This window comes from Aquila chrysaetos, chromosome 12 (assembly GCF_900496995.4).
Source record: "Aquila chrysaetos chrysaetos chromosome 12, bAquChr1.4, whole genome shotgun sequence".
NCBI lineage: Eukaryota > Metazoa > Chordata > Aves > Accipitriformes > Accipitridae > Aquila > Aquila chrysaetos.
The window spans coordinates 40,715,031-40,739,122 of NC_044015.1; the positions used below are offsets into that span (position 1 = coordinate 40,715,031).

Sequence of the window (24,092 nt, forward strand, 5' to 3'; positions counted from 1 at the left end):
TGCAGAGGGGAATATTTCTATTCTGTAGGCATGAAGCAAAACATTTGTGGTGCAGTTACTTTTTCCCTAGCTTTTGCTGTCAGTGCTGTGGGACTGATAAAGACTCAAGGGTGGAATCTTCTCAGAAAGTACAGTGGCTTTAGTATCTCTGGTCACACATTGTCTAATTGTACCGGTTAATCAATCCATGCGGAGGAAGTATCAGCACATCCAGGTACGTTTCCATGTAGATGAGTGCACAGAGACTAAGAAGTATTTTGGTTACCTGTCAGTGTGAGCAATCAAATGTTTACAGATGTTATCTTCTATGTGTCATCAAAGCATGAAGTGTCTGGGCTTGATTAAGTTTTCTGTGGTCTTGGAAAGGTGTGGTCTGAAGACGTGAGAGCTGGGGATACCCTAGTCTTGATCAGAATTGTGACACTAAAACCATTGGTGATTTCATCCAAATCACTTAGTCTGGGTCACACATTCTTCATGGTTAAATAAGGGATACCTTTTTGCTAATATTTACTTCAGAGGGTAGTTTAGATGGATTAATTAGTTAATACTTAAGTGCTTTGAAGATCAAAGGCCCTATTTAAGTTCTAGGTATTAATACCAGTATAGAGCTGCAGGCTGTTTTACAATTAAGAACTGATTTGTGCCAGTTGTTTATTGCAGTGCCTTGTCTAAAGTCTTCTGCATTTCCTTTACTCTTAATAAGATTTTTGTGGCTGTCTTTGATATAATAAATTTTAGATCCCAAAACTCACACTTGACTCTAACTAGTTTTGGGTCTGGACTAAAGAGGAAAGAGAGTTGTCTTTTTTTTTTTTTTTTTTTATCCCTCCTCCTTGCTGAAGATCTTCCTAATTTGTTCCAGGTTGAGACCTTGGCACGAGAGCTTGTGAAATCTTTCACATATCTCTCACAATATTGAACTGGATCTGAGCACCGCTTCGCTGAAAATATGTTTTTTGATGTTAGCACAAACAGACACATGGCAGCACCAAGACCTTTCACCAGAGTTAACTCAGATTGGCCATGGGGTTTAAAACTGCGCACGCCCAAGGGGTTGTGGAGCACGACCCGTGTGAAATGCATTCCAGGCAACAAGAGAAGACCCCTTCTTGGCCAGAAGCCTTCCATTATTACAATAAACCAAACACCCTATGCTAATGCAACTCTGCACAGTTGCACAGGTTTTTACTTGTCATGTAACCAGCAGATACCCACTATTGCACTTCTATGTGTGAGTAAAGTTCCCAGCACCCAGCATTTATCATGAGGCATTTTGTGCTTGTCAACACTTAATCCAAACCTTGATGTGAGCTGCTGCAAACAGTAATCCCAAACACTGCTGCTGGATCAGCAAAATTGTTTATTCCTACCTGAAAGTGGTTGCTGTGACAGAGGGAGAAGGATCCAACACCTGATTTGGGTTAAAAACTCAAAACGAGAGTGGAAGCGAGGGCCTTTTCTGTATGTTCAGGTTCTCAGCTGGTCTTTCCTAGTAGAAGTTTTCATAAAGGCAAAAATTCCTGTTATAATTCATTGTCTCTTCATGGGGTGTTTTTGATTTTAGTTCTTGACTATTTTAACTTGTAAACATTTTAGTGGAAATTACAAGATGACTCATGACAGTGGTTTGGGTTTTGTTCTTCAGGCCCGTCTATGTTTCTACTGTTCGACCTCAGTCCAAGCATATCGTTGTCATTGTGGACCATGGGGCTTCGGTCACAGAGACACAGCTTCAGATTGCCAAAGATGCTGCTCAGGTTATTCTGAGCTCTATAGATGAACACGATAAGGTAAGCTTTCTCCAAGCAATGAGCATATTTTCATTGGTTTCAACCATGCTCAGTGTTTTCAGTTTTCATCCAAAGTGGTGTTTTTAACTTGTGGTCCATGGATTCATGGGGATCTGTGGTCTACCTCTAATGGGTGATGAAGACTTGAACTCACTTTTGGAAGCCTGTATTACTGCAGGGGAAACATTTGGGAATCCACAGGCTGAAAAAAAGTGAAAACCACTGATGTAAAGCAAAGTCTTGTTTCTGAGTAATCTTTGAAGGCTTCTTCATCTTGGCAGGAACTTCAGGTGATGGTCAGCAGTGTGATACACTGTGCAATTAGAAGAAACATGCTCTGAGTCTGATGACTTCTGAAGTACTAGATTGCTTTGAGCAACTCATTTTACCTCTGAGGCTGTCTTTTTTGCTTGTGAAAATGGAAATTATTTATTCTGCAGCTATGCTGGAGTGACCTGAAATATAATTAGTTTGAAAGATTCCCAGACAACCATGATACCAGCAAGGAAAGGATAAAGTGAAGGGCCAAGAAATCTGGGTTTTATTTCTTGCTCTGACACAGATACTCTACTTGACAATGAGAAAGTCACTTAACCTGTAATTTTTTTCAGTACGGCTTACAACCAGGGGCCCATAAGGTGATTCTGTAGGACCACAAGCAGTCCCCAGTTTGGTCTTTTAGTAATTCTTTGCTAGTGGGACCTTGATCATTCTTTCTGCTTGGGTTTTGGTTTTTTTAGTAGGAAGGGAATTTCGGTCAAATCAAGTTGAAGAACAACTGATTATAATCTTTGCCTTAAGTCTTCTCATTAATAGTATGGGAAAAACACTTATAACTTCTGTGCTTTTAGAGAGTTTTGGGAAAATAATGCTTATAGTTTAGCAGAATTAATAGTACTTAAATTTAAGTGTCAAAAGTGTCTTAATGTAGACCTATAATGAAGAAAATACATTTAAGACGCATATTACTTGGTCAGTAACTCAGTGGTTATGAAACCTGTTACATGGGTATATAATTACTGCTTAATCCTGTGACTGTCTTGCATCACTCGTAATTTATAATAAAGTATGCCACTCATTTAATAAGACTGGTATGTTATGTGTATATTAATGCAAGTGTTACCACTACATGCCTTAACTTATTTACAGGATAAAAATTGATGGTAGATTTGATTTGCTTTGACTGAAACATTAAAACAACATAATGCTTTGCCTATGAAAAGTTCTTAGAGTTTGTTTTTTGTTTTTTTTTTTCATTTTTTGTATACACTTCACTTTTCTATAGGCACTCAAGGCTTTCCTGAAAATGCTCTCTGCTGATTTTGTTTTCAGTTATCTCTAGTTCACTTAGGCTTCTGCCCGGAACAGTGTATTAACTATTATGTATGAGCAGAGTGAAGCTGACTTCGTCTGAGAAACAAAGGCTGAAGTCTCTTTTTCTTGAAATCACCATAAGTCTAATCCTTTTCAAATTTGATGGATTTATGCCTCAAGCATTTATTTTCTAACAATTGAATTTTAAATCCACGGAATCTCTTCAGTTGGCTTATCATTGTGTTTTCTATATCGGTGTGTAAAGAATTATAAATGGTAAGGTAATCCAATATAGTTTCTTCTCTTTCAAGATCTCTGTGTTAACCGTGGCAGACACAGTAAGAACCTGCTCGCTGGATCAGTGCTATAAGACATTTCTGTCTCCTGCCACTAGTGAGACAAAAAGGAAGATGTCCACCTTCGTTAGCAGTATAAAGTCATCTGACAGCCCTACGCAGCATGCAGTGGGATTTCAAAAGGCTTTCCAGTTGATACGAAATACAAATAATGGCACAAAACTCCAAGGAAGTAAGTCCCTTGTTGTGCAATCCTGATTATTTCTGAGGCTTGCAAATGTTTTCTTATTCAAGATTCTCACTTTGACAGAGGCCAAAGGAGTGTAGTGTCTGGAATATATTTTTTTTTAAAAAAGCATGTTTTTATTAAGTAGCATTTACTTGATCTGGACTCTGCATGAGTGACTGTTGAATATGGCCATTCCCTTTTAATTTATTTCACTTGCTGACTTTCCTTTGAAGTATAATATGAAATTGCAGGATTGAATTGCCTGGTAGCTGAATTATTTCCCAAATATGTGTGTGGGGGGGGTTCCTTTTAATGAAAATTGCTGTTGCTGCAGGTTCATTGACTTATTGCTAAAACATAGCTATATGGGTAGTGTGCCTAACTGGAATCCTACGGAAGTGGCCCTTGCTTCTCAGCGAAAAGGGGTTTTTGAGAATACCAATTGTGGGTGATATTTTATGGAATGAGGGGTTGGCCTGGCTAAATTTTCCTTCATCTAAGAATATCCTCCTGAGTTTTGTTGTATGCATTATGGGCTTTCTCATTCCCATTCCAAAGATTGGTGGTTTTTTGTAATGAGGATGTGGTGAACGATGTGGAAAAGATGGATGTGAAATTGAGTGGCACATTTGCTTGCCAGGAAGCCGTGGAAAACAAATTCTTGAAGCTGTACTCTGAGTGCTCGTTGGAGTAGAGAACGTTGCCAATGCAGTGGCAGGGTGGAGAAAGCAGACCGATCTCTATCCATTTAGTCAATTTATGTAATGCAAATCCCATAGCTTGGTCCTGTGCCTGCTCCAATGAGTGCAAATTCTTCATCGTCCTGAAGGGCACCATCTCAGAACAGAAGAAGGTGAAAAAGAAAAGTCCAGGAGTGAAAATGCTTTGGAAGGACTAAGGAAGTGTGCTGCTCCTTCACATGACTCCTTCAGTTTATAAGATAGTGCTTTTGCTGTTAAAGGTTCAGCTAACTTCTGAACTTCAGGCCATAGATACAGTGAAACATGTATCTGACTGTACACTGCTTAGCTGAAAGATAGGGTGGTCAAGGGCAGGTTTTTACCATCCTCTGGCAAAATTATGAAAGGGGTGCAACTTTCTAGAAAATAAAAAATAAAAAAATCCAGTGCTGCTGAAGCTGGCTGGGATAAGATGCATTAGTCATCAGTAGTTATTCCAAGAACATCAGCTGTAGAGTCTTGCAGCATCCTCCTACATATCTTTTATGTTTGGCACTGTTTGTATATTAGGATTAGAAGGCTTTGGCATGTTCTTCATTAATGTGAAAACCCGTACTTTTACTAGGTTTCATACCAAACAATTATTTTGGGTCACAAGTACAGAAAGTTAAAAGAAAAGGCAAATGCTTTGGATGTAGGTTTTCTCTAAGTGTGAAAGATTTTGAAGACCTAATGCATATATAGCAAATTTCAGAATTCATAGGGTGAGGCACAATAGGTTTGAGAAGAGGATGTTTATAAAACATGTCTCATTTTCTTATAAATAATCTTTTCATCTTTTTAAAAAAGAAAAATAAACCTAGAAAAAAAAAAATCATTCATTTCACTGTTAATTTTCTGACATCCTGTTCCCGGAGAACAATGTGTGGGTGTGTCAGGGAAGCTATTGAGATACAGCCTCGCTCCCGAATTTGCACTGGAAAAGTTAGAAGGGAGCTACTGGTGTGAGATGGAAGAATTGTGCCGTTGAACATGTCTGAATTTCCTGCTTTATGCTGGTTCCTATTGCAGTCCTGTTCAGCAGACCCTCATCCCAAAGTGTAAGAAAATGCTCTGCCACTGAGTACCAACATTTCTTGAAAACTCTAGGTAAATAGGTAGGGGGTGTGTGTCTGTGTAGATACATATATCAAATTGCAGTGTAGCTATATATATTATATACACACACAAGCTATAGATAGATAGATAAATGCAGTAACGGTACACTGAATATAAGGGTCTTTTCCAACTATCAGAAGTGTAGTTTATCGAATAGTATAGGATGATCAGCTATTGAATGATAAGATGCCCTGTTTAGCACTGGTCCCTAATGCAGACTTAGGACTGTCTTATGTTACTCCTGCTAGCAAAGCTTTTAGACTGCAGCATCATATCTGGCTGCAGTATATAATAGCTATGCTATAGCCTAAGAAACACATTAATAATATTCCTTAAATTACAGCCAAAGCTGTATTAATATCTGGCTTTGCTTTTTTTCCTAGTTTTAGCTTCTAAAAAAAAAAAAGGCAGAAATTCCCCCCAAATTAACAGCTGCTCTTACTTGTTTGTATCAAAAGACAATTCTGGCTGAAATTCTTTTCAGGTCATGATGACAAAAAGTAGAAGTCAAAGCATTCATACCTATTTAAAAAAAAAACACAGCAAAACCACAAAAAACGCTAGATGAGACAACAAAGTCGGTTTATAACCAACTAACCTCATGTTCTTCAGATAATATACTGGTGTATAATCCCTACAAGTGTCTTAATTATATGCATAAAACACTTTTAATACTGAGATATAATATGGTGAAACAGGTTGGTGTGTAAGCAGTGATGTGAATTTACGTGTTCAAAGGCGTTGAGGCAGGCCTTTCGCCAAGAACATACTCAGCTGGAAAAACGTGTTCCAACTTCATGCGAAACGAGCCGATGATGAATGACGGTGTGCTGTGTCACATTTCTCAAGCGTTACGCTCTAACCCACACCGTAGGAAAGCGTCAGGCGCCTTTCAGCCTGTGACGTCCTCCAGCTACCGCGCTGCAAGTCAGGGACTAAATTGCAGCGGTGCTAACGCAGGCACGGAGGAGGAGGAGTGGGTGAAAAGGTCTTTTACAGGGATTTTGTTTTTCATGTATGGCCGTTGCGGTGCCCGCTGCCATGCTACAGCTGGGGTTGATGGCATGGCCAAACCTTACTGGAAGGGAGGATGAGGAGGGCCCTGCGATCGGCATCAACAGCGATGCCGAGCCCCCTGCACAGCTCTTGCAGCACCAATGGCTGGGAAAGCAGCATGCACTTTTCGTGTAGGAAATATAATCAGATGCTCCCCTAGGACGCAGCCTGGCTCCGCTCTATAGAATTGCAGGAGGGGAAAAAACCAGCAGGTCAGGAGACGAAACTTGGAGGTTTTTCCCTTTCGTTAAGCCCTCTCCATGGAGTTAGAGCAGCTTCTGCAGCGCACTGCGTGCTGGTCTTGCGCGGTCCTGCCTGGTTGCAGCCGGGCCAGAAAGTGCCTGTGAGGTCTGCTCAGGAGTAACAAGCCACAGTGCTTCTGGGTGGCTGGTAGGCACCGAATCAAACAGATGTTTGTTAAATGCTATGAATGGAAGTTGAATAATGAATAATATAATTCATAAGTCTGCAGTGTGTTTGTCCGCTGTAGATTCCTGTGAATCTCACAAATGAAGCTGTTGGCAATATATGGTCGTAAGCAGATGTAAGGGCTCTTACTGCATGACTTTCCTGAGTTAAAAATCTAACGCGCTTTCTGCTATATATATGTAATTCTTTTTAGATACCGATATGGTCATAATTTATCTCTCAGCTGGGATTACATCAAAAGATTCCTCGGAAGATGATAAAAAAGCTACTCTACGTGTCATCAACGAAGAAAATAGTTTCCTCAATAACTCAGTAATGATTCTTACTTACGCACTTATGAATGGTGAGAAATGTTTTTGTATTTCCAGTGGATGAAAATTCCCTTTCATTGTACAGCTAGTTTATTAAGCTCATCCAAATGTAATTCCACGCCTTATTGGGAGCAGTTTGTTAATGGATTTTGGCCCATGTAACCCAGAGGCTGCATCCAGATGTTAATTCTTTTGTATATAAAACTGTGTGCCGCTATATGCTTATATATCACAATGCAGCTGCTCAGGATATAAAGTGTTGTTGCCTGAATTGTCTAGTGGCAACCAAACTGAATTAAATTTGCTAACTATTGCAACTGTAAACCTTCCTGACGCTGCCCCTGTTTCCTGGTGCAGTAAAATGAGAGTATACGTGGCTTCTGTTTCAGTCATTAGCTAAGGAGCATGAATGTAACATCAAACGTAATCTGAAATGCTTTGAGAACTTAGGACCCAGCTTAAGAGTGAAGTTAAATATGAAGATCACGCACACAGTAGTTTGGCATCCTGTGCTTTTTCCAACAAAGCTTTTTCAGTAAGAAGGCTGTATGTTGTATTACTAAATATTGCACACGGGCTCTAGCCAAGGAAACTAATGCTTAAGCTAATGTATCGTTTGACTGTAAATTTAAATACTCATTTGAGACCTAATATGTACAACAGTCTTTGATTTGTCTGCAGGAATTGAGCCTGGGACTTGTGTAAAATGTGAAACTTTTAATGTTTAAGCTAAAGAACAAAGCCTGTTATCTCCAAGGGTGTATAATATGCTCCTGGTCCTTTATGTGGACTAGCCACCAGTGGAGAACAAAGAGCTGTCCTGTGGATTTATGGGTCACATAAGTCTTTGTTAAAAGATCTTTGTTTAAAGTGGTGATGTGAACAGCATGTTAAATTTTTGCACCGTGTAACAGTATGTGAGAGGCAATCTTACTAAATTTTTGTACTAGCTAACTACTTTTCCAAAAACCATACTAGTCTTTCAGCACTTTACCTTATCGCTTAAATAAGCCTAAAGTATATTCACTCCTACAGTATAGCGTGTGTATTGTTTTGCTTTTATTTACAGTACTTTGGAGTAAGATACTGAAGTCTTGATGGAAATTAAGCTTCTTTTATCTCCTTCTTTCTATGTCTTGCATCTCTGTTTCAGAGGGGGTAACAGGTTTGAAGGAACTAGCCTTTCTGCGAGACCTGGCAGAGCAGAACTCGGTAAAGTACGGGGTGCCGGACCGAACAGCCCTACCTGTGATCAAGGGAAGCATGATGGTCCTAAACCAGCTGAGTAACCTGGAAACTACAGTTGGCCGATTCTATACAAACCTCCCCAACCGAATGATCGATGAGGCAGTCTTCAGTCTGCCTTTCTCAGATGAAATGGGAGACGGTAAGTGCTTACATTGAATTTAGGTATAAAAATGTAAGAGATTAGGTTCCCTTTGCTTTCGTATTCTCAAATATAGTCTTATAAGATGATGTTTTTAGGTGTGTTCCCAAGGCAAATATAAAATTAGCCTTTCATGCCAGCAGGTTTTTTATCTGCAGAAGGTCTAGTTATGAAAAAAGTGGTAAGAAGACATGGAGTAGATAGATTTAGGTTGGATTCCTGGGGGTGAAATTTGTTCTTGCATATGTGTACATATATAGCATCCATAATTTAACTTGTGGAGAGAAGTTCTTTGTACTTGAGGGAAGCAATCTTGTCACGTTGAAATGACAGCCATCGCCATGCTGCACCATTGCAGGGTTCATTATATCAGTACTTCTGTATGTCTTGAGGCCTTACAGGTAGACTCAGGGGACTGCATAAGTCCCCACAGTGGAAGAGAGAAAAAGTTAACTATCGTTTGAGCCTCCCTTTCCTGTGGAGCCATGGACGTGACTTTTGAGTCATCCTTCCTGCTGGAGTTTCCTTTTTTCTGTCTTTGCACCCCAAGCAGTGGGTGTTCGCAACTAGTTTAGCATCCATTCCATGCTGCCGGGCTGTGAAGATGGGGATGCTGGACAGTGGCAGCCAGACCTCGGTGAGAGGGGGAAGGCAACCAGCTTAGCAAATGGCACAAAGAAAGATTATCAATTATTGTCTAAAATTCGCTATCCTTAGTTCTTCCTTTAGCTTCAGCACACTTGGTCTGCCCCCAGCCTGGGCAGAAGAGGAAGCCTTGAGCTGGCTGGTGATTGCCTGGCCAGTCTGGAGCAAGTGATACGCTGAATTTAGTAGAAGCCTAGTGGCAGTTTTTCTCCAGACTGTGAATGCATCCTGAAGAATATCTTAACACAGCAGATGTCTGCAGTCTGGTTCTCCCATCAGTTCCTAATTTATGCTGATGTGGTGGGAAGGTGCATGGATCTTCCCTTTTACCTTAAAATTAGATGCCATGTTAACAAAAACTGTGTGTTCAACTTGATCTGATTTGCCACTACATCCAGTAATGGAAAGACTGAAGGTGTAGATATTGGTAGAGACTTCTGGGAGCGCACCAGCATGCATGTGAGATGACACATGTAAGAAATGCAGAAATCGGAGAGTTCCATTTGTGCTCAGGGTAAGCATGCACTGCAGGGTGATCCTTTTTTGGGGTTCTTGCCGGGGGCAGGTTCAGGAGGTAGGGAGCGGGCTTAGGCTGCTCCCACAGTGCTGGCAAAGCTCTCCCGGCTGGACACACACCCAGCTGTGGGTCCCGCTGCCTGAGCTAATACTTGCTTAAGCGTCATCAGTTGTGAGCTGCAGTGCTGCTTCTCCTTCTACCTTTGGGATCTGGTGCCCTTCCTAAATGTTGGAATGTCATAGCTGTAGGGTTTACCCCTGCTGGTTCTTGGGCAGCTCACCTGACATTTCTCTAGCACTGCTCCGGTGCTCTGAAAAGGGATCTGACCATCACAGTGATGTTAGGAAATACATTGGTGATTTTATATTGCTTTGACAATTGAGCAAATTCTCTATTTCTTCTTTCAGGACTTTGCATATTCTTAGTCTCAGCTGGTACACAGGAGTAGTTGAGGGTTATGTTGAATAGTTTTCAAGGACTGCTGAGTTTAGGTTGCACATTTGCCTTGTCTGTTGAGTCCCAAAACAAATTTAAGACCATGCCTGACCAAATCTCTTCAGAGTCAGAATGCTTGCTACTTTCTGCATTTCCTAACCTTGGTAATTAAGCTGTATTATTGCTCTCTGACAAAGCTGTATCCAAGCATAATGGAAAATTTGAGCAACAGAAGGATTAGAAATGGTGCAATAGAGAAGGTTAGTCTTACATAAATTTCAAGGTGTACTTAAAAGCTTATACATGCAAATGAATTTTATATTGGTTTGAAGGAAAAGAGTTGCTGAGTTTCCAAATAGCAATGGTGTAGAAAGTAAGAGAAATAAGGTATTAGTGAGAGTTCTTACCTCAGGCACAAGATGCATCCCAAACCATTGTGTAATTAGGGGTATGATTCCCAGGACAAGTGGCCATACTGGGATTTAGTTAAGCAGAGGTTTCATATTCTGAATATGCAATTAGATGAGCAATAATTCATCCCTGTTGTTGCTTTACAAGTACAAATTCTCTTCCTCCTTCCTCCCCCTATTTTTTAAATTGCCTTAAATGATGTTAAAGGAACAAAATACTACCTTGGCTTCTCATGCAAATGCATTTCTTATCTGTAAGGCATCTACTTGCAGACTGACAAAACTCCCAAAACATTAATTGTGGTGTGTATTTTAATAAATTGATTAAATGTACCTTAGGTCACTAGCAGAAACATAGAAATGAACTAATTAGGGAGAGTGGCTAACAGCCAGACATGCCAGATAACCTGCTCAGCTTCCCTGTAGGTGTGCCAATTTTTGTCCTTATCCCAGCAAGGAATACTATAAAAAATTTAACTGTATAACATTTTGAAATTATAAAGAGCATGCTCTGTTTCCGCTAAAAAATAATTAACTAGATATTATTGCTGATGGTTTGATGTTATTTCTCTCATTCTAAGGCCTGATAATGACTGTAAGTAAACCGTGTTACTTCGGAAACCTGCTGCTAGGGATTGTTGGAGTAGATGTTAATCTCGCATATATCTTGGAAGATGTCACCTATTATCAAGACTCCTTGGGTTCCTACACTTTCCTCATTGATAATAAAGGTAACTTTTAGGCTCAAATAATCTCTTCTAGTCCCACTGAGATCATTAACCGTCAAAAGGAAACTCTTAATCCTCATGTCTCTCAATAGTCTGTAAGTAATGAATGATAATACTTATTAAAAGATTAATTGCATGTTGTTTGGTTAGTTTTGCCTGAGAGTTGCTGGAGACTGTAGGTGGATTCATGACTTGAAATGTCTGTCCTGGAGTTTTGATGTGGAAATGCTTACTTGCTGCTGAGATTTTCTACATGTTTAACACCTGAGGTTTTCTATGTGTGGGGCAAAAGGCAAAACTGGTGTTGTTATATGTGTGTTCAGCTCTTTTCCTCTGATCCCAGCCTCTCCTTATTGCTTGGTTCTTTGAGCTGTCTTTCATTTGCAACTTACCAAGTTCTTAGTTTGCAGCTTCTTTGATAATATTGCTTGTTCACTTTTGTTAAGCCTTTGTAAAAATTGCATGTAGTTACTACATTCTTTTTTTTTCTGTAAATATTCATCCTGGACTCAGTTGTTATAATGCATTCAGTGTCTGGTTTTGTGTCTTTATTTTTTAGGATACACTCTTATGCACCCATCCCTTACCAGGCCCTACTTGCTGTCTGAACCACCTCTCCACACAGATATCATCCATTATGAGAACATTCCTAGATTTGAGCTGGTGCGTCAAAACATCCTTAGGTAAGGAATCAGGATGCCTGTCCAAACGCTAGTAGTCCTTAGGGCACTAGAAGTATTTCTAGAGGAGTTTTAAGAGAATTTAAGGTGAAGTTCCTTTTCCTACAGTATCTGGATACTCGGATGGATTTTTGTTCCCCTCCCCCAAATGCAGAACGCTTCTGGTTTGTTTTTTCCTCCAGCTTTCTTCATTTTATCATTTGGTGTGCTAAGCAGTGGGTTTTCATAGCTGATCTGGGGGATACTCTTTCTAATGTCTCTCTTCCATGTCAGGAAGGTTTTCCACTATTTCGTCTGGGTTTTTCTTTAGCCTTTGTCTTACCTGACTGTGTTTTAACTCAAAATGTCTCAGTACACAAGTGCATTTTCAGCGTACATCCACTTTTTATTCACCTAAGATGGATAACAGTTAATCTTTTAATATTGTATGATATTTTTATAAATGTACAGTAGATGGGTTTTGCTTAAGAGCTTTCTCAGTGTTTAATAAAATTCTGTATGTTATATCTGCCAATATAGCATTCCCCTGGGCAGCCAGATCATTACAGTTCCTGTGAACTCCTCACTGTCTTGGCATGTAAACAAACTGAGAGAAGTTGGAAAAGAAGCCTACAATGTCAGCTACGCCTGGAAGATGGTAAGGACTTAGTGACACTGTTGCAGGGTGGCATAGAGTAAGTTCCTATATTGAAGAGTACACAAATGTATTGAATATAGTCAAGCAGGAAGTATTGCTATATATTGAAGTATGAAATGTTTGAATTACTCAGAAACTGCATGAATGTAGAGGTTTTTTCTAACAGTGAAGAACCAATGAAATTACTATTTCAGGTTTGTTAGCATGTCATCTTCTGAGATGTATCTGTATAGATACGTATGTGCTTTTCCTTCACGAAGGCACTCATTTCGTAAGACATATGTAATGTAGAGTTACATAGAGATTATACTCCTGCTTTCCTAATGGAAGTAAATCTGTGCTGGTCTGGATGTCATACTGCAAGCCAGGTGACACGTAGATACCTACCAGAGACCATGTTTGAATACAGTGCTGAGGCAGTGTCTAGTATTACGTCATTCTTTTGCTTAATACTGTTGTTATGTTTGGGGCAGAGTAGTACGATCCATTAATTAATACAGTTGGGAAAATGTGAGCTTCTCATTCTGATACTATCTTGTTGCAGAACTGTATCGGTAGCCAGTGATGATGTTTCCTGTAAGTTAACACTTTTCTTACAAACACTAGTTATGTTGAAGCTTTCATTGAAACTGGGTACGATGTGTATGCAACAGGCTATATTACCAGTTGTAAGAGCTTCAAGAGCGCTTCTAGCAGCTGTCTTCCTTTCTTCAGTTTTGAACATATCTGAACGCTAATCTTGACCCAGGGATTAAAATGGAAACTAAGGTTAAATATAATCCAGGTGAATTTCACTGATGCCAGAAATAATTGGCTACTTCTTTGTGCCAACAAACTGAAGAGGGTACTTGTGGATCATTTCACAGTATTAAGTTAAATCCAACCTAAAAGATTAAGCTGAGCAGATTTAAGAGATTAAATCTGTCATTGTGTAACAGAAATTCACATAGGAGGGTGTCTGGAGCTTATTTTCTAATGTTGTAATGCTACATTAAATATCAAACACCCTTATAGAGCAGCTGGGCAACTCCAAGTTTTGCTAGTCTGATGTACTATAGGATACTTAAAATATACAAACCAGTAGAGCATGTGACACATGCAGCACGCAACTAAGAGTGGTAATGATAAAATCTTATTTTCGAGAGTTAATTTTCTGTATTTTTCATAAGGGGAATACCAGTGTGTTTTTATCAACTGTGAACCTGAAGCCTCTCCTCTATTAATAGCACTTCAAAAAGTATCCACGAAAGAGTGTTAGAAATTATTGCTATTGAGCAACAAAATGAAGGTCTTAATGTAAGCTTTTTTCCTGAAAACGAAATATTTTTATTTTCTGCATAGACTGTGGAAAAGTATTTTTTTGTACAGCTTAGTTGTTCCAATACATACAAGATGATTACAGATTGGGATGGGGCTGTATGGGACTGAGTTGCAGTAATCAGACTGTTGAAGACAAGTGTCTCTATCCTGCATGGAGACCGATATGGTTTGAGCACAATCCTTCTCTCTGTTTTCTGTAGGAACAAGTCCATATTAGCTTCTTTGAAAAGGAGCTGTCTGTTTTCAGAGAGAGTGGGAACTGTGATCCTTGAGAGTATGGTGAAGTGTGCTGCTGCCTTCCGGAACTGGACGAGATGAGCAATTAAAGAAAAGAGAATGAATGCTAAATAGAAAATAAGTTCTGTAACTCCTCCACCTTTTCATTTCTGTTTGATGACTTGCCCATGTTTTTCAGGTACAGGACACATCCTTTATTCTGTGTGTCGTGGTAATACAGCCAGAAATACCTGTTAAACAGCTGAAGAATCTCAACACTGTCCCCAGCAGCAAGCTCCTGTATCATCGACTGGATCTGCTGGGCCAGCCAAACGCCTGCCTGCACTTCAAGCAGCTGGCTACCTTAGGTAAAGCTTTCTTGCAGTTCATCTTGACCACCTCATACGTGTTTCTGTAGAGTGTGCCAGCAGAAAGTAAAACTCGTCTCAGAAAACACTGGAAATACTCTCCTCTTGAGAGGCTTTTATTTCCAAGGCTGATTTTCTAATCAGCCATTACCTTTTTATAGCTCTTCATTGATCATAGCTCCCCTGCTCAATGGCAAGCGCTTGCATCGATGAATGCAGTGGGACTGCTCGTCAGAGTACGAGATAAATGCACCATGAGTCTTGCTTGATCAAGTTCCCAGAAAGTGGAGTGGGGAGAGTGAGAGCTGTCTCACCAAGCTTAAAACAAAGTTCTGTTCTCTTGGCTGTAAAGCAGCTTATTGACAGATAACATAAGTAGGATGAAGTCCCAGTGAGTCATGCAGGACTACTATTCTTTTTACTTTGGATTTATGCAAGTTTTTCGCTGCCATAAGCATTTAATACCATCGGTCCATGTGAAGTCAGAAGTTAAGTCTGTTGGGTGAAAGTGAGAACTTCAGTGGTCTGATGGTTTCCAGACCCTCCTTACCTACTTAAAAATTCTCAGGTTACTGACACATTCCTGCTTTTGATAAGCTAAACTGATTCTGCTCTACCTGACTAATTTCAGTAGTTGCTCAAACATTTCTGGAAAGAGGGGTAGTCTCCATGGCAGTCTAAGTTCTAGTGTCTGGAAAGGATAGAGAACTTAAAAAACATAATACATCCTAAGAACATAAAGGCTTTTTTGTATAAGCATCATAAGTTGTAAGCTTTCATATTTAAGTACTAATCTTGGGGGTTTTGCTAAAATCTGTGCTACATTATAAGAAGTTCTGAATTAAGTGCTTTTTGTTTGTAGCAAGGTTTGAAGGTCTCATGGTGGATTAGCGGCATAGTTGTGAAATTTTCTTAGCTATATTGCAGTTCCACAAATAGCTAAGTGAGATTAGACTGGAGGAGTTATGGAGGAACTTGACAAATCTATGGAAATTGCTTTGCCAATTGTTTAAAATGCAGGGTTTTTTCTTTCTTTAATGTGGTGCCTAGTCTTGATTATCTTATATCCAGAAAGACAAGATATAAATGGAAAATATCCAAAAAAACGCAGTACTAAGCTGACAAGTGGAAAAACTTCATGCAAAGCAAAATGCAATCACGTCAGAATATTTGGTCTGGGAAGCAGATGAAGGACTATAATAGAAGTTCATAAGTGATGACTGCAGTACATATGGTTGCTGGATGTATGGTGATGTGTTTTAGAGGAATGTGAATAAAAGCAGAACACTTCACATACTCCAGTGAAATTTTTCCTCTGGAGACCATTACACATGGGGAAATTGGGTTCCGTGGGTCAGATATTCAGAAAAGGCGTTCTTCTTAACCTTCAGCCCTGCATCATCATAATGGTTTTTCTTTTTAAAAAGAAAAAGCTGTCTGGTATTGCAGTTTCTGCACAGTGAAAGTTTACTTTCTAGTCTGTTCTGAAAATCACCACAGACAGCTACGCTTTTATTGGTAAGCTCCCTCTTCTGCGCTTGTAATTCTCCATTTGTTCGTTATCTGTAACTGAAAGTGCTCGTTTTCGTTTTCCTCTGCTGTATCTAACGGAAACATGGATAATAGATTTCTTCTTCTTTAGCACAAAATCTTTTCTTAAGGGAAAACAGCTTCTGTAATCTTTCAAAAAGTAGCAATTCAGAAATTGTTTAGACTTTGAGAACAAGGGCACTAAAGTCTACCAAATAACACACAGAGATCAGAGTAAGTGGACTAACTTTCAGACTTCTGTATTTTGATGCAAGAAAGGTAGTTCATGTGCAACCTAAGTTTTGTCAGTGCCTGGGGTTGCCAGCTGTGCTGGTAAGTGCTCTGGTTTGGGTGGAAAACTTCATGTTTCCTGCCCTCACTCCCAGTCCACCCATGACCTGAAGGAGCAGTGCACTTTGCATACTGAAGTGTGGGAGAGCGGAAGAACATGCAGAGGAGCGAAGAATGCGTCAGTGTAATTCCTTCCACGCATCCTCAGCCAGGACACCATGTCAGATACCGTTTCGTGGTACAAATGTGTTTACTATGCGGTATGTGCAATTCATTGTCCTTAACTTTCTCATATTTTGCTATTTTTAGAAAGCCCTACGGTAATGCTCTCTGCGGGCAGCTTCTCTTCTCCATATGAACATCTCAGCCAGCCCGAGACGAAGCGGATGGTGGAGCATTACACAGCGTACCTCAGCGACAACACGCGCCTGATCGCCAATCCTGGCCTTAAGGTACGTCCTCGGTGCTCTGGTCAGCCCTGGAGACCCTGCTTTCCTCACGTCCCACGCCTTCATCCAGGAGAGCAGTACCTGAAACATCGCTCTCCTGATGCTCATAGGGTTATGGAGCGGTGGTTTGGAGTGGTATTCCCATGCCTGGAGAGGTGGCCAAGGGCTTCAAGGCCCAGAAGAGTGGAGAGAGGAGGGAGAGGGCTTCCTCCCCAAGAGGCGGGGAAAAAGGGTGATAAGCAGCTATTGAAGTAAACACTAGAAAAATTAAAGCTACAGTGAATTCTTAGCAGAAATATCTTTGTGTTCTTTGGCATATAAATGAGAAGTTCCTATTTTGTGTGCAAGCGGAACAGTATTTATATTTACGTGAAGTAAAACAGTGAACTCTAAAAGCCGCAGAGATAACGACAACAGTATTTCATTATAATAAGCTTTTCCTTTGCTTGGAATGTGCCAGATCCGTCTGGTGTGAGAAGACTTTAAACAAGTAATTGAGTTTAGATGATCTCCGATCGCTCTTTAGGAAACCCCGCGAGCAGCTTATTATCTTTTCATGCAAGTCTTAGAGGAACCCTGCTAGGTCCGCCTTTGTTTTGCAGTTCTCTGTCAGAAATGAAGTAATGGCTACCAGTCACGTCACAGATGAATGGATGACACAAATGGAAATGAGTAGCCTGAACAGTTATATTGTGCGCCGTTACATAGCAACCCCCAATGGGGTGCTCCGAATTTACCCTGGTTCCCTCATGGACAAAGCATTTGATCCCACCAGGAGACAATGGTGAGTTTTTAGGGTCCTGTTATCAAAGCTTTGGATAATCTTGGAGAGCAATAAGGAAAATATTTGGTATCGATTTTATAGCCTGGGTTTTTTTACGGCCAGCTAATAAACTATTTAACTAGAAATGTTTTCATCGTGGGTAAAAGACTTGGTGCTTAAATATAGCTAGTTAAAACCTTTATTGGTTCCAATTTCAACCCTTTTTATTTTAAGCGATCATTTCTGTTTCATATCCCTGCTATGGCAGATGGGAATATAAATATTCAGAAAATGAGCATCCCCTTTAGGGATTAGCTAATTCGGGAGCATTTTCAGCTCCTTGTGCCATTTTTGGTTGTTAATATTTTAGTCTTCCTGTTTGTTTACAGCGGGTTTCCTCGCTAATTTAAAGTAGAAATTTGCTGGCTGGACTGTGGACTATTAATTATGCACTAGCAGCTGATTTGGGAAAATATTTGTATACATTACAAATGAGAGCGAGCCTGAGACCTGAGAGTGCTCTGGAGTGTGTTTTGACTTGTGTGTTTTGTTGAAAGGAGCCAGCCAGGTCCTGCCGCACCGTGATGCTGGGAAAGGCACGAGCCAGCGCCGGGTCCCAAACCTCCAGCTGTACGGCAAAGGCTCTGAATTGCTCCTGGCATTGGCCGTGCCGTAGCTCTCCTGACCCATGTTTTCCTTGGAAAAAATCATTACCATAGCTACTGATTAGCTTTTCTTCAGGTTTTCTTCATTTTTGTTGTTATTTATGTTTTTGCTGACATCAGATGACGGAATTTTGCTCTTTTTTTTGTAGTGAGATAAACAGGGCATTCATGTTGTAAATTAACTGAATGCACTTCTACACTCCCTTGTCTCCATTTTAAAAGCCCTCAATTTTGGGGGGGATTGGTTTTGGGAGGGGTTTTTTTGGGTTTTTTTTTGCTTTTACACTTCACTGATTTTCTCAAACCATGGTTTTGAAAAAGCCTCCATATGCAGCATGCCATAGTGTCTTGTTTTTTATATAAAGCCAAATGGCAGTGTTTTGGAAAGAAGATGCAAGCAAAGCACTAATAATAAAGTAGAATTCTGTCACTTGCACAGTGCGGTCCAGACTCACCGGTTAGTATATATACTGGGGTGGGGGAAAGCTGAGTAATAGATATTTCATACACAAAAGTGTTTCCAACAGTTGGAATGTTTTATAAACTTTCTTATGACAGTAGGAAAATATTTGACATGATTGTGGCTCATTTTATGTTGACAGTAAAGTTTTGGAAGAGATTATAATTGTAATCACTTTCTGACATCTTTCCAGATTTTCCTGTGTGAATTCTGCCTACAGGACATCCTTTCTCTTGCGTTTGCAACACAATAATTTTGCCAGTGTTTGCTTTGAGTTTGAGACTCTGCTGGCACTGTGTCATACGTTGTTCTGGGGAAAAATGTCTAAAATTAGACTAAACGTATTCTATGCAGAAGTAAATCGAGTTTTTTTTAATGCAGTTGTATGTTCTGAGGAACCATTTATTGAGCTAGTCTGGTTTTGGTCTGGGTCCTAATCATGCTTAGGTACTTGTTTAATATTAAGAAACATTACTTTGGTAGCATGTTGTTCACAGCGTGCAGAATTTAATGTTGTCTTTAAAGTTTACAGTAACCCTTTTTCACTAATTAGGAGTGTTTCTTTTGGCTTCCCTTAGGTACTTGCATGCGGTGGCTAATCCAGGACTAATTACCTTTACTGGTCCCTACTTAGATGTTGGAGGGGCAGGCTACGTCGTTACGATCAGCCACACAGTCCATTCTTCCAGGTAAATGGTGTTTTCAGGTTTGTGTCAAGCAAGAACACTCTTAATTATCAAGATGTGCTTTGGATAGAAGAGAAATATGCTGAGCGACTCCTACGTGTTCAAGAACTGAAAACCAAATCTGTTTTTAAAGTGCTTTTGTTGAAATGTAATATAGCCTTGTGTAGATTCAGTGGAAATAGTATACTGAAAAACTGTGAAAAATCCATGTTATATGAGTAGGTTTATATTTTGTAGCTTTATCGATATACTAATAATAACAGCATATAGAAAAAAAAGATCGATTGGCGAGAGTGTGCTCCTGGATGAACAAGGGATGAGATGTCATGTATGCAAGACAAGGACCTGGGAGGAGGAGAGGGGTCGCTTTCATTAGGCAGTTTGGGATATGTTCCCTCTCTGCTGGTAGTCAAATACTTTTTCATCAAGACAGTTAATCTCTAAATTTCCTGAAGTTACTCACACTTATGCTTCTGAAGTTGTATGTACCAGGTTGATGTTCGGAAGGGAGTATGAGGTGAAAGCGGATCTACCTAATTGCAAATGGAGGTCAGCCCGCAAGGCTGTTTTAATTAAAGCTCTGTCCGTACTCCAGGAGTTGGGGTAGCTCCTCGCCTGGGCTGTTTAAATTTGGCAGTTCTGGACAGGGGCTTTCAGGAGTAAGAAGAACTTGAGGAGAAGCCTGTAAACCTTCAACTGCCCTTACAGGATTGCAGAAAACAAATCGGAGTGGAAACAGCGGCCTGTGCCTTTGGGATCAAAACCAAAATTAGTATCATAGCCATAGAGGAAGAAGCATTTTCTTTATTAACTAGGCTTCTATGGCTTAAAAAAAGGAAAGGGGAAATTCTAATGTATCTTCATTCAAAGTTGATCAAGAGACTCTCAGTGTTTTCTTTATTCTCAGTACAGTTAATATTACCACCAGGAGAAGTGGAGTCAGTCTCTCTATGAACATCTTGTCAGTACTGGAATGACCCTTTCCTCGAGGACCAGGCTGCTTTTGTTTCAGCTCCCTCCTGGCCAGGCCCCCAGCCTAAGGCTGAGGTTTGCCTTGAGATGTAGGCTGTTTAAAGGAGGTCAGTGTATAGAATATGTACTAAACCTTCCTAGCTTAAGCTCTCCCAAGTTTCAGAAATGGTAAAGTTATCATTTTGGTTTTTACACGGAGTCTCTTTCAAGACTTGCACTGAGCATGTGGCTTCTGTGCATGCTCCATCTAATAGCCCACCAGTACAAATGTGACGGCTAACATCGCGCTGGTAAATACAGATTACAAAGCCAGCAGAGCTCGGGACACTGCTTTTCTACTCTTCTCAGAGACATCTCGGCTTTGTTTGGGATTTCCCACCACAGGACATCTGCCTGTCTTTTTTGGCAGGAGTATTATCAGGCATAATGCCTGCGTGTTGCTTCTCACAGAAGAATTTACTTAAGGGAAATAAGCACTTTTGTAAGAAGAGAAGTGCAATTAATCAAAATTCTGATTTTTATCTAGTAAGAGATGGTTTAGTTAGCTTTAAGAACTTAAAGCTCGTGTGGGTTATTAGAACGTGATTAAAGAATAGTTAAACAAAGTTTGGCAGATGTGAGTGTGATTCTTGGGTAAATATGACCTCTGAAGCTTATAGTCACATGCGGTTATAATCCCCAAAGAGGTCTTAGTTAAAAAAAAACATAGATGGGGGAGGAATCAGTAGAGTTAATAGGCATACTCGCATTAGAAACTGCTCTGTGGGTTTAAATAACAACACTAGTTTATCTGGAGCTGACGCTTATCTCTCATTCCCATTTTATGTATATCTCATTTCTTTTTTGGAAACTGGGAGTAGAAGATTCATGCAAGAAGTTATTTAATACAGCTTGTATCAGCAAACCAGAAGGATTTAATGCTTAAAAATGAAGCTAAAATATTTACAGCATTCCTAATGGCTTTTTGTCAGAGCAGTAACTTCATAGCTTGATGCCTTGTCACATGCAGTTAAATATATCTGGGCTGTTTCACTGTCATCCTTTTTCCCATTCCTTCTCAATGAAATGGGTAATGTTAAAAGTAAATTAAATGCAGGTTTTTAAGAATCTATATTTATAAATCTACAAATTAGATCTGACTACATCTTCACTGTACCTCTTTAAAAGCAAACAAACTTCAGTCCAGTAAACAGAGTTAGTTTTATATGGGTAGGGGGTTGCCAGCAGCTTTTACTTTGTATAGTCCAGCTGTGCCATTCAGTTATCTTCTTTTTCTAAATGTTTTTATTTCTATTTACAAGAGTAAATTTTTAAAAGTAGCAAGTCAGACTCATCTCCTTTGTCATTAGCATAAAGCCCCCATAGGTGCAAAATAGCATGCCCCGTGATTTGAGGATGAGCCGATCGTTTTGTGTCCTTCAGGGGCAAGAGGCAGCTTGGTCAGGCTGTGCCATCTCAGTGCTGCAGGAAGCAAACTTTGAGAATTAGGAGCGCCAGGGATTCCCTGGTCATTCGGTCCAGCCTCAGGCTACTGCACACCACTGCATCATATAATCGTTTTCATAACCCACCATAGTAAATATTAGGTTTTTGCCTCTATTATTATATTCAAAGGCTTTTGTTCCAGAACCTTGCTGCTCTGATGCCCAGCTGCCCAGTGAGGATTTGCACCTTAGTTCAAGTGCCTTGATTCCAGAGGTCTTGAGTATCTGGATATTTCTCCTGAGGGGAAGGTAGAAATTTGCCAGGACAGGAAGTTTTGGAAAAATAACAACATAAATAGAATATAATTTCTATTTGGAGCTTTCAGCATCCAAATAGTCTCAGCAAATGTCAAGACCGTGCTTCTGCCAGGAGAGCTCTTGCAATTGCTTCACTGATGGTGAGGAAAGTTAAAACGATACGACTAAGTGAAAGTAGCGCTTTTTTACGTTTATAGAGCTGTAAGAAAATACACTTCCATACATCAGCCTGAGACTGTTTTGTCGGTCTTTGATGTATTGGTTGCTAAGGCAACTGTGTATATTCCCGAACTGGTATGTAAAAATAGGAACACAAGCGTATTTTCAGTATGGGCGAAATATTGCAATTCACAGCAGCTCTTGCTGCCAGTGCTGGTGAGCAGCCACAGAGACTTCAGGTTCTGCCCTTTCCCTAAATGTTTATTTTATGGTTGCCCTGCACTGGGGGAAGATACTGAATCAGAGCATTTATGAAGTGATATGGTTTTAAATGTCACTTGGCACTCCACAGGCAGCGGGAGGCAGTGTCACGTTAACATGAATTACTCCTGTTTAACTCCAGCTAGCATGGATAACTGGCATGTTAGCGGGATGTGATTTGAAGCATTTAACACGGTGCTCATTAACCAGCACCTAAATACTACCTGGTTGCCTGGTACAAGGTAACCTCATTCATGTCTGTACCTTGGCCAGCTTTTTTTTTCTGCCTGAAATTCATAATCATTCCTACACTTTGTAATTTTAGGGATTTAGCAAAATGTCTATGGCAGCTTCATATTCAGGTCCTAATGCTGGGGGCTGAGCAAAGAGGAGCAGTGCAGAATGTAAACCCCCCCAAGGCAGTGGGGATTCAGGTGCTAGAAATGCAGGAGCTGCGTCCTGCATTCATTTGTGAGGGTGGGGAGTTTTTAATCCTAATTTATGTTGCTAAATACTAAATCTGTATAGGTGGTAGGGGTGTATGTAACTGCTGAGGGAGAACAGCCTGTGGGGAGAAGGGTCGGTTCCCGGGTGTGATCCAGTCCTTGCTGGGCTGTCTCCTCTCTCCTCCATGTTCTGGTTGCGTGAGGTCCAATTTAAGTGAAAAGACTTCAGGATTTGCTGCAAATAACTAACACTGTTAAGACACTGTTCTCTCCGTTTACAGCTGCTGTAACTGTTCATTTAAAGACAAGCAGGGTGAACTGAGCTTCAGTGTGGAGGTGTGCATTTGAGCTGGTCTTTTATATGCCAGGGAAGCCAGTCCCCTTTTCATGTAGGGAACTGAGTAATTAAAATATTAATAATTAATACAGCCATGAAAGCCTTTTTCCTTTTTTTTCCCTCCCCTCTTTGCAGTGCACAGATGTCTTCAGGACATTCAGTGGCAGTAATGGGCATTGACTTCACCCTGCGATACTTCTACAAAGTTCTCATGGACCTGCTGCCAGTTTGTAACCAAGATGGAGGAAACAAAATAAGGTAAGCCATTCCTTCCAGGGAATGTATATCTAAAGCCTTTTTTTTTTTTTCCCCACCTTTAATCAAATGACCCAGAGGTTCTTTCCAACTTAACTTATTCTAGGATTCTGTTACTTTCAATGTGTGTTTGCTGATTTCTACTAAAATTTGTGCTTGTTCTTCTCATAAAGGTTATGTGGAATTTTTTGTTATTCAAGATCAAAACTGTCATCAGCTAAGTAAACAGGCTGCAGGAATAAAAAAAGGAAGATAACTGATTATTTTTTTTTTGTTATATTTAGACTTCACTGAAATCCTGGGAAAAAAAACATTCTTTATTAAATGAACACACTTCCCATTCTCTTCTGTTTGTTTTCACTTTGCCTATTTAGTTACTGTGAGCATGTAATAATGCTGTATTATCTCTAGTTATTTTAACTATGATTATTAAAATATACTTTTGTTATATTTTTCTCAGAAATACA

General features: G+C 40.0%; 1 protein-coding gene across 2 annotated transcripts in view; it reads left to right on the forward strand.

Moving 5' to 3' along the window:
• CACHD1 (cache domain containing 1) overlaps positions 1–24,092 on the forward strand; it is a 112,319-nt gene that overhangs the window by 75,718 nt on the left and 12,509 nt on the right. For both annotated transcript variants that reach the window (XM_030033683.2, XM_030033684.2), the window contains 12 exons: positions 1,649–1,793; positions 3,419–3,635; positions 7,149–7,298; positions 8,420–8,653; positions 11,242–11,391; positions 11,948–12,071; positions 12,588–12,705; positions 14,441–14,609; positions 16,740–16,882; positions 17,482–17,663; positions 19,346–19,456; positions 23,506–23,628. In XM_030033683.2, the coding sequence (XP_029889543.1) occupies positions 1,649–1,793; positions 3,419–3,635; positions 7,149–7,298; positions 8,420–8,653; positions 11,242–11,391; positions 11,948–12,071; positions 12,588–12,705; positions 14,441–14,609; positions 16,740–16,882; positions 17,482–17,663; positions 19,346–19,456; positions 23,506–23,628 (1,866 nt within the window). The remainder of the gene's footprint in view (positions 1–1,648; positions 1,794–3,418; positions 3,636–7,148; positions 7,299–8,419; positions 8,654–11,241; positions 11,392–11,947; positions 12,072–12,587; positions 12,706–14,440; positions 14,610–16,739; positions 16,883–17,481; positions 17,664–19,345; positions 19,457–23,505; positions 23,629–24,092) is intronic.